This window comes from Merops nubicus, unplaced genomic scaffold, assembly GCF_000691845.1.
Source record: "Merops nubicus isolate BGI_N331 unplaced genomic scaffold, ASM69184v1 scaffold21958, whole genome shotgun sequence".
Lineage (NCBI taxonomy): Eukaryota > Metazoa > Chordata > Aves > Coraciiformes > Meropidae > Merops > Merops nubicus.
The window spans coordinates 257-11557 of NW_008625381.1; the positions used below are offsets into that span (position 1 = coordinate 257).

An 11301-nucleotide genomic window follows, 5' to 3' on the forward strand; every position below is an offset into this window, starting at 1 on the left:
AGCAAATCAAAGCAGGTGTGCTAGTCACAGAAAAACAATTAACTAAAAGCCAGAATTAACTTTTGAAAGGGATGTAGAGAGAAATCAAGCATTTCATTTTCAAGGGATAATACAACTCAATATCTAAAGCTAATGAGAATACATGTAATGGAATCTAAGTGAAATCAAGGAAAGGCATCAGTTTATTGCAAAATTTGCTCACTGAATTTCAGACATTTATTAACTACACTTAGTATCTCATCTTACTTGTTGAAGGAAAGTAGGAAGCTGTTGTCTCATTTGCTCCTGAAGTTGAGGATTTCCAGCAAATAAAGGATTATTCAACATCATCTATGAGACAAAAATATTTAACATCATAGGTCAAGCAGTAGATAAAAAAGTAAATACTAGAGTGGATTTTAAGACAACTATTTACCACATATGAATCAGATAACAAGATAATGGTCTATGATAACCTCAGAGTAATTATCTATCACTTCTCCTTAGGCCAAAACTTATTCTGAAACAATGAACCACCAACCTGAGAATTAACTGAAATAATTGGTGGTGTGGAGTTAATGAGATGCTGGGGTTAAACCCCCAGCCCTGAATGAGGGTTGCCATATGGATAATGTCCACAACCAGGCAAGAAAGACCCTCCTGATTGGTTTTCACCCAGGGTCTGGCCAGCCTTGAGTGGGAACTGATTAGGAGATCACCACCAGGTGCCCCCACCTTCCACATTAACTTGGAGGTGGGGCAAGAAGCCACCTCTATAAGAACTGACTCTGCTTGTAGTGGAGTTGGTTGGTCTGCTTTCTTAATGTATGTACTATATAAGGATTTTGGCTATTGGAAGGGTTCCCTGACTCTTCATAGGAAGTGGTGTTTCCAGAATGGCAGAACAAGATCATGAGTATCTCTCTAGGAAATTTCTACATAATTGGACCGATTGCTTGGGTCCTTCCATCTTCTGTGGCTTTGTTCTGTGGCTAGCTTGCTCCCTTCTTTACATCCTACGCTGTGTGTTAATTTATTCCTCCCTCCAGTGGTCTGGCACCTTGGATCATTTGTGTATGATTTAAGATCAGAGGGAGGAATGTGGCTGTTGGATTGCCTGTTAATAATATCCTTCTATATTAAACAAGCAGACAGAAGAGCTGGGTTTTTTGTTTGGTTGGTGTTTTTTGGTGTGGATGTGTTACACTTCTGAAGTGAATCCTTGCCAGAACCTCACCAAAGCAACCTCATTTATGTAACAAGAGAAACCTTTTCTGGTCAGCCTCCACTACAGATATGATGGTTTTCCTGTAAACATTGTCTGCAAAAAGCCTGGGATATGTTCCAATTAAGTGTCTAACATACAAAAGATATTATCTCAGTTCAAGATTTGACTTTGGATATTATTGCTGCAAGTAAATCTGGAAAGTGCTTCTACAAAACCATTCATAAAACAGCAGTACATATCAGCGTTTCTATTATGAGCAAGGATCACAGGTGAGAAATTAAAACCAGAATTGAAGCGAGATATGGTACCAACTCCTTCTGTCCTCCCAAGCTGGAATGGATATTTATTTACTAGCTTAATTTATAATCGAAGCATTTGTTTTGTTTAACTGGTTCTTATGCTAGGCCACAAAATTATAGGGCTGTATGAAGCATACACAAACTTAAAAATTGTTACAAGAGAATGCCTGACATGATGTCCGACTACAAATGGAAGAAACTTACTGCAACAGATTGCTAAAGGTAATAATTTCAATTAAAGTCAGGCATGGACATACTTAAACTAGACCATTCACAACAGACAAATTATTGTTGAGATGTTGGCACAATTACTCTGTATAGAAAATATAGCTGTATCATAAATTCAACTCCTTTTTTCACTTCAGTACACACAACATATTGCTACATGAAAAGCATTTACCTGTACTGCAAGATCAGGATTCTGGCTCAATGACTGCATCATGCTTCTCATATAGGGTGCAGACAACATATTTTGCATAAGTTGTGGATTTTCTGTTATCTGCTGTAACAAACTCTGCATTCCTGGTGTGTTGAACATACCAGCTTTAAAAAAGAAAATTAAAAGGTCACTTTAGTAAAAAACTTGACTATAATCAAAGTAATTAGACTGCCTAGAACTTGGATACAACTGTGTGGTTTTGTTTTTAAATGAGCCTTAGCCCCTCAAATGCATCTCAACGTGGTTCTGCTTACACAGATGCATCTGCCATAGAAACAAGTTACTCCAGAGGCTGTATCTAACATGTAGTCCCACTAAGTATCTACATTATTAGCTATTTTCCTGTTTATCTTCAAACGGAAAAAAAAAATCATTTAGCTACAATTTCCTACTTTTCTTATTTTAAGGCAGTACACAAGTAGTTAGTACTCAATGTAATTTTCTGTTTGCTTTTCTACAGAGGACTTTGATACTAGTCAAATGTTTTATGCAAATAAATAGCAATACAAACTTTGAATCAAAACATCTCTTTCTAATAACAGAATAATTTCAACAAACTCCTGAATATTTGAAAATCTATACAATTGCAGTAACAGACACACCTCCTAGTCCAGGTCCCAAATTTGGTATAGTTGAGCTCTGTCCCATACTAGCAGAGGTGCTATTTCCAACATTACTACTGGTGCTGGTACTTGTGGAACTTTGAGAGCTGGACTGAGGAGCCCAGGGATTTGGTAAAGGATCTTTATTTTCTGTATGAGATGGCTGACTGTCCCCTCCTGATGATTCATTGCTTACTAAGGAAGCAAATGGGTTACCTGAAAACTACAGATGGAGAAACAAACATATCATCTATTAGTTGACTATTATAAAGACTGCTAGAAACAGCATGTTTACAAAATTACAGATTAAGGTAATTGTTGGTGGCTCTTAATTATAATCACCATCCTAAAATAAGCCAATGTAAATATTCTAAAAATATACCAATGCTAAAAGAGATATCATCTCTGAAAACAACAAAAAAGATAAGTTAATCACACCTCATTTTAAATGCAGTGTTTGCTACCACACTAGTACTTTAATCACAGTAAGATTATATCTTGCATAGTGGTTTTCATCTTAGAAAAATTTCAAAGCCTTTTTTCTTCCTAAACACACTCTTAATTTTTCCTGTACCTCAGTGTCATGGTTACAGGGGCTGGGACCAGTTTATCATTATGTGGGTAGAACCCAAATCTTTATTCTATACCCTCTATGTCATTGCTCATGGGCTGTTAACAAAATCATTGGCAGCAGCTGCCCAGGACAGACCTCACATCCCAGGCTACAACAGATAAGGAAAGAGGTCCGGGGAGATGTTAACACCTTCCCACCCAGCAGGAGGAGTCCTCCCTGTTAATGAGCCCATCCATGCCTTGCCCCATGACTCATACAGAACTCCCTCCAGGAGTTACATGGACAATCAAGGACCCACTGCATGACTCATAGAATGACTTCAAAGCATTGTGAGATGCTCTGCCCAGGGGGAGGAGCCAAGTGCTCCCACCTGGATATAAACTGGGGTTCAGGACAGCACAGGGGGCCCTTACCCACTGGATTTTCCAGAGGACAAGAGCTACCAGATCTTTTCTACGAGATCACTGCTTCATCTGGACTGCTACCACCACCCTAACAGAGTGTCAGGTTGTATTCTGACTCTGTCTGTGGTTTTTCTTTTTACTTTTGCATTTCTTTTATTTTTTTTCCTATTAAATTGTATTTCTGACTTGGAGTGTCTCACTGGTTTGCTTTCAAACCATTACACTCAGGAATTTTATAAGTCAAAGAATTAAAACTAAATACATTTAGAATATATATAACAAAACTTTATTAAAGTTTAAAAATAGCTTATCAAACTCACAAAACAATCTTTATTCCTTCAAGTTTAAAAGGGCATAGGAACAAGCCACATGTTGACTTGAAGCTTCAAGAAATTTTTTGTCAAGTACACATTTGAAAAGTTACATTATTTATCTTATTTCATTTTTGGAAAAAAAAAAATAGCCCAGAACCAAAAACCAAATAAATAAAAAAAACCCTAACAAACAAAACACATTTACTTTCAGTGGCCCCTACAATCATTTCTCACCTGTTCCTGTGCTGCATTCAACATTGGCTCCTGAATATCTGTGTACATACGTCTCAAGGCATTGTAGCCACCTGGTATACTTTCAAGGTTGCTCAAGGCTCGGTCTTGGTTTTGCATCATTTCCTGCAGCATTGCAGGGTTTCTAGCAAGTTCTAGTGTCTAATGAAACAGAACGTTTAATTTGTATTAATAAAATCCATTCTAAATTTAAAGCATCAGCATTTAACAGTATCTCAGTTACTAATGTCTAACTCCATTTGAAAGTAGGATTAAAGCCAAATCAAGGTGTCATCTTAGTGGGAGGAGAGTCAATAAAATTTGATATTTAGCCAACATTCTACCATAACTGTCAGTATTCTGCCTGAGTCAGAAAGCGTTGACTAAATGGAAGAAAAACCCTTGAATGTATCATTCTGTTCTTTCTTGTCTCTTCTCAACACAATATATTTCTACCACTTTTAACATCAGTACAGCCTGTGGCTTATAACGTGAACCTGAAAAATAAATACCTTAATTTTCCAAAGCCTCAATTTGTTTCTTAATGCCTTCTGCCACATAAGGCATACCTTAAATAACACATAACTTTAGAAGCAATCATAAGTACCCACAGTTACATAAACTGGAAACAAGTAGTATTTTGGAGAATTACTACTTCATAGTAAACTCACTGTTGACTAGACAACAGAAGATTTCAAGCAGTATCCAACTCTAAACTCAGAAAATATGATTATACAATCTTCAGGATCTTTCAAAACTATGCTTTTTTTTTTTTTTAAATTATCAGCTTATTTCAGACACCAGCAGCTAGAAATAAAAACATCGATTTCCTGTAGTGACCTTTTACAGCTCGTCCAACAAGCCTAAGTTCCCCAACAGTATTTCAGCACTCATCTAAGCATGTCCAGTTCTTGCTCTTTTGTTCACAGTTATAGTATAATCAAAGGTCATGAATTTAGAGATCTTTCTACATACCTGTCTCATTATATCTGGATTATTCAGCATGTGACTGATTTCTGGATTTCTCTGTATCAGTTGCTGCATTTGAGGGTTAGCCATAATTAACTGCCTCATCAGGTCAGGATTTGAAAGCATGCTCTGAACAAATGGATTCTCCATTATCTGAACCATCATTTCTGGGTTGGACATAAGTTGTTGTTGCATCTGACTCTGTAACTCTGAAAAATTTGATGCATTTAAGCCCAGGCTACTCAGGCCTGCCAAACCTTCAAGGCCACCTTTAAGACGAAAGAAAAGAAAAATTAAACTTTCAGCTTCTAGTATATTTCCAAACACATCCAGGTTCTTTCCAAGTACAAAATACATACGCATAACCCACACTTCAAAAAAAATGGAAATTCTATCTTTACAAGGCTCTTAAGGAGTCATCTACTAAGAGTTTGCTTCTTTACATAATGAGACACCTAGAAATCCAAATGGCATCTGAAATATAACTTGCTACAATTCTAACAGCTTTTCTTCTAGTTTACTATAGCTGAGGTACAAGGGGTGTTTGAGTTTCGGAGCCTCAGGTTAATTCCCAACACTTTCCAATACATTTGTAATAATCATTTATAGACCACCACGAGGCAGACAGACCACCGCCATGAGGAATCTCTTAATATGATGCATACTCCCTATTCTAAACAAAAAGTAGAGCTCTTATTTTTGCTGATGCAACATGAACTAATGCTTTAAATTCTCCTTTGCAGAGTTCAGCAAACAGAAAAGTTTCACATTTTTAGGTCAGTCTGGATAACTATTTACAACTGAAAAAAGCAATTGCTTAACATATTTTTTCTGTGGTTGTTTTTTTTTTTTTGTTTGGTTGGTTTGTTTTTTTGTAAGAAGAAAACAATGAAAGACCATGAATAACAAAACCCTGTAACTATGGAGAGATAGTATTTTTAAATCAATAGACTTTTGTCTCTGTTCCTGACTATTCCAAAGAAGACTGATAACGCAATCAGGCTCGGAACCTGAGAAATACTGGTTTGTAGGATAGGAGTAACTTGGTTACTTCTGTTCCAAGTCATGATGTTATGGGTCCAACTTAAATACTCTCTTCAGGTCAATTCAAATGGAGGAGGAGAAGACTGGAAGGAGTTTAATTACCTATAGTGCCAGAATATGAGATCAGCAGCACCTCACTACTGAAGATGAACCAGCACAAGCCTGAAGTTCTATACATAAAAATTAAGTAAACAACTTAGCTCTGATAACTTACTGATCAGAAACTTATTACAACCAATACCACAGATTATTGTAATCAGTAATTTATAGTTTAGGTGTTTTTAAGCCCTGTTTACACTAGAATAAAGCTCCAGGGATACTTACCTGAAACCAAGGTACCTAAGATACCCACCATGTTATCTAACAAATATTCTTACCCAAGCCAAAAGAATTGCTATTTGTTGAAGTTGGCATTGAGGTATTAGTGCTTGATATTGATGTGGTAGCAATACTGCCAGTGATATGTGTTTGTTGAACTGGATGGTCTTGTGATCTATAAAAAGTAATTAAAAAAAAGAAGTACAAGTTGAACAAGGTGTAGTAAGTTGACCCAAGACAGTTAAATCTCCACCAAGTTATGCCATTTTCCCCCCCACCCCAGGCAGGATGGGCAAGAGAATTGAAAAGGCAAAAGTGAGAAAAATTCATGGGTTGAGATAAAGAGTTTAATAAGTGACGAAAAAAAAGTAAAACAGAAAAGTGATGCAAAGGTAATCACTCACTACCTCCCACCAGCAGACCAATATCTAGCCAGTCTCTGAGTAACAGCTACTTTGAAAATTTCCACCCCAGTTTTATTACTTAGCATGACATTATATGGTATGCAATACCTTTGGTCAGCTTGGTTCAACTGTCCCAGCTGTGTCCCCTTCCCAACCCTAGCCAACTCACTGGAGGGTGCAGAGCAGACACAAAACAAGAGAAAAGGAAGGCCTTGATGCTGTGTGAACCTTGTTCAGCAATAGTTAAAACATCAGTGTGTTATCAACACTCTTGTCAAAGATCCAAAACACCACACCATACACACTGCTGTCTTCATAGACATAGTACAACTACATCCAAGTCAGACCCAGTACATGAGGTCTGGCATTTAATATAATGTAACAATGAAATTTAATATAGGAACAGTATCATACTTGAGAATCTTAATTTACATTTTTATTATATCTTAAAAAAAATAAATAAAAAATTAACTATTATTTCTAGATGTCGTCCTGGCCAAACTCAAACAGGAAGTATACAGAAGGTGGAAGCAAGGGTGGGTAACCTGGAAAGAATACAAAGACATTGTCTAATTCTCTCTTATACAGAGTTAGGAAAGACAAAGTCCAAATGGAATTGAATTTGGCAAGGGATATTGAAGACAACAAGAAAAGTCTATAAGTACATACGTGACAAAAAGAAGACTAGGGAAAATGTGGGACTGCTGCTTAATGAGACAGGGGACCTGGTTACACAGGACATGGAAAAGGCTGAGGTCCCAAATGCCGTGTTTGCCTCAGTCTTTATTAGCAAGACTGACCTTCAGGAATACCAGGCCCTTGAGACCAGGGGTAAAGGTTGGAGCAAGTAAGATGTACCCTTGGTGGAAGAGGATCAAGTCAGGGAATACTTAAGCAAACTGGATGTACATAAATCTACTGTCCCTGATGGGATGCACCTGCAAGTGCTGAGGGAGCCAGCAAATAGCATTGCAAGGCCACTCTTGATAATCTGATAAATCATGGCAATTGGGAGAAGTGTCCCAAGACTGGAGGAAAACAAATGTCACTCCTCTCTTCAATAAGGGCAAGAAGGAGGACCCGGGGCTGGTCAGACTCACCTTGATCTCCAGGAAGGTGATGGAGCAGCTAATCCTGGTAATTTCCAAGTACAAGAAGGACAAGAAAGTCATCAGGAATAGTCAGCATGGATTCACCAAGGGGACCAACTTGATAAACTTTTATGACAAAATAACTGGCTTTGTAGATAAGAGAAGAGGAGTGGATAATTTCTACCTGGACTTCAGGAAGGCCTTTGACACTGTCTCTCAAATGATCCTCAAAGACAAACACTTGATGTATATGGTGAGGTGGATTGAAAGCTGGCTGAATGACCAGATCCAAAGGGTGATGATCAGTGGCACAAAGTCTAGTTGGAGATCAGGAGCTAGCAGCATACCCCAGGGGTCAATATTGGGTCCAGTCCTATTTAACAGGCATCACTGCAACCATGACCAACTTTTCCTCCTACCCCACGGATGCCTGTCAATGAATTGCTTCCTCAGTCCTTACCTTGCTTTAGGGATCCTGATATACTCCTATCCCTTCAAATAGTACTAATTCCATGTCTGAGGCTTAAAGAAGAAAAGGCTAGCAAGATCTATAATACAGGGTTTATTCCATACCACACCTTTAGTAGAATGCTCCAGTGAACATCAAATTAAGTTAAAGTCTTATTTCATCACAAGACTAATATCAGAATTTCAATATTCTTTAAGACTGTAAGAGTATGGTAACAATGTAGTTACACAAAGTTAATGCCATCATAAACTAGCACAAGCACTAAAGGCTGCTTGCCTAATTTGTATGCTCACCACACCCGTCTACTGCAGGGACATGAGTGCTATCATGCAGTGAAACAGATCAAGAACTACTCCAATCGTCTTCAGACTGTTATTCTGCACCAACTGTAACTAAGGAGCTGATTCAAGTTATTTAATAGTAATGGCTCAGTTTAAAAGATAATTTTTCAAAAGGCACATGTATGATATCTAGAGACACAACCTTACAGAATTTGGGTTGCTTCTCTTGTTCAATAGCAGGAGTATTTGTACTGCTTTTGAATGCATTTTAGTCAAACCTAGGGTTGTCCAACAGAAAGCTATCACGCTAGCAATTAAGAATATTTTTACTTCCTTTACTTCTTAAAGGGTAAAAAGAGATTGCTCATCATTCAGGTTACCTGTTTTGTGTTTTGATGACCAGGTGAACAGTGAGTCCATCATGAATCCCATGCTGAATCAAAGTATCTTGATCTTTTAAAATTTTTCCAGCAAATATCAAAACAAGCTGATCATTGTGGGACTTGAAATGCTTAGAGATTTCTTCCTTGAACTAAAGAGAAGTTAATATTATATAGTTATATAATTGAATACTGAGCTATTCAGATTTTTTTAATAATTTAAGGAAGAACTATTTTTCTCATATTTATTATATTAGTCCATTTGCACAATGTTTCACTTTATACAATCTAGAAACACTTTACTAAGTTATCTCAAGTTTCTTTTTATCCAAAGGAAGATGGGAAATCAAGTAATTCTTTCATATAATTAAAGTCAAGTGTTTCATAGCTAGATTACTAAGTATATAGCTGGCAATAACAAAAAAATGGCTTCCACTTAAAGACTATACTGTCATTTCAGTCAGGCATGTACCCAGGAGGCAAAAAATATATAATAGTACACATGCCAGCGAAACCATCCATTGCTGACATGTTGAGGATGCATCAACACATTATGTTAATTCAGTCCACGTTTGTGCAGGCATTGAAAGGAGCAATATCCTTTCTTCTTAGACATATTACTGCTGCCTTTTACATGTCAAAACTAACAATCTTTTCCATACAGTCAAAAATTATTTCTTAGGTGGCTCTTCTGTCTCATCCAACTCATGACAGCTACATGAAATGAGCTTCCAGCACATATGTTATCACAGAGGCACTACCACTGTTGCTGGTTGGCTCGGCCTTGGCCAGCAACGCATCCATCTTGGAGCTGGCTAGCACTGGTTCTATCAGACATGGGGGAAGCTTCTGTCATCTTCTCACAGAAGCCAGCCCTGCAGCCTCCCCACTCCCGCTACCAAAACCTTGCCACACAAATCAAATACAGACATGTTTATCCATCTTTTTCTCAGAGGTCCCCAGAAGCTCTATAGCTTTCTTCTAAGAAATCTATTTCAGTGCTTCACTATCCTATTAATTGTCCTGTCCACCATGGACATGGCAAAACAGATTGTTGTTCTCCTCAGAATAAAGGGTTGCAGTACAGCAAATAAGACCCAAATTGTCATCTTTTGATATGTTACCACCATATAATGATTCAAAAGCTTTTTGCTGACTCAAAGTATGCCAACAAAACCAGCAAGTACAATAGCATTAATGCCCATTCACATGACAAAGTGCTATGAAAGAAAACAAACATGAGATACTTTCCCCAATTCCTCTCAACCTTGATTTAATATAAGATACATTTTTAAAAAAATAATAAATTACAAAAACTACATTAACAGTCTTAAAGAGGCCTCAAGGAATTAAACATGTAGTGATGTGAGTATTGGTCTCTTCTCCCAAGTAACTAGTGATAGAATGTGAAGAAATGGGCTTAGAGTTACACCAAGGGACATTTAGGAGTAGGGAAGAGATCGTGCCCCTGTACTCAGCACTGGTGAGGCCACAGCTTAAGTACTGGGTTCAGGTTTGGGTACTGTGGTGCCCACAAAAAAAAGACATTGAGGTGCTGGAGCAGGTCCAGAGAAGGGTAACAAAGCTGTTGAAAGGTCTGGAAACACATCTTATGAGGAGCAAATGAGGGAACTGGGACTGTTTAGTCTGGAGAAGAGAAGGCTCAGGGGAGACCTTATTGCCCTCTACAACTACCTGAAAGGAGATTTTAATGAGGTGAGTGTTAGTCTCTTCTCCCAAGAAACTAGCAATAGGATGAGAGGAAATGGGCTTAAGTTGCTCCAGGGGAGGTTTAGATTGGATATTAGGAAGAATTTCTTTACTGAAAGAGTGGTGAAGCATTGGAACAGGCTGCCCAGGGAAGTGGGGGAAGTCACTATCCCTGGAGGCATTCAAAAAAAAGTGTGGATGTGGTACTTCAGGAAATGGTTTAGTGGTCATGGTAGTGTTGGGCTGACAGTTGGACTTGATGATCTTAGAGGTCTTTTCCAATCTTAAGGATTCTATGACTCTATGATTCAAATACCACTGAAAACCAATGTAAAACATGCTCCTAAAATTGTGAATTTGAAAATATTATCTAGATTACAATAAAAACAAAGCAACAAGATTTCTGACTCTTCCCAAACCAGACTGTTTTGAACACAGGATCAGAATTTTGACACTGACTATGGTTTACAGTAGATGAGAAACAGCTAGAAAGCTCACCCAAACAAGGCTTTGTCCTGGTTTGAGATAAAAGAGCTGGTTTTGCTCAATGATTTTAACTTCTTAG

General features: G+C 37.8%; 1 protein-coding gene across 1 annotated transcript; it reads right to left on the bottom strand.

Moving 5' to 3' along the window:
* Positions 1–209: 209 nt before the first annotated feature.
* LOC103778095 (ubiquilin-1-like) lies at positions 210–9178 on the bottom strand (the record flags this gene model as incomplete). The annotated part of the gene is made up of 7 exons (XM_008945666.1): positions 210–330; positions 1907–2049; positions 2548–2770; positions 4074–4232; positions 5046–5308; positions 6461–6576; positions 9027–9178. Coding segments are annotated over 7 exons (1149 nt in total), but the record flags the coding sequence as incomplete, so codon positions are not given.
* Positions 9179–11301: the final 2123 nt, after the last annotated feature.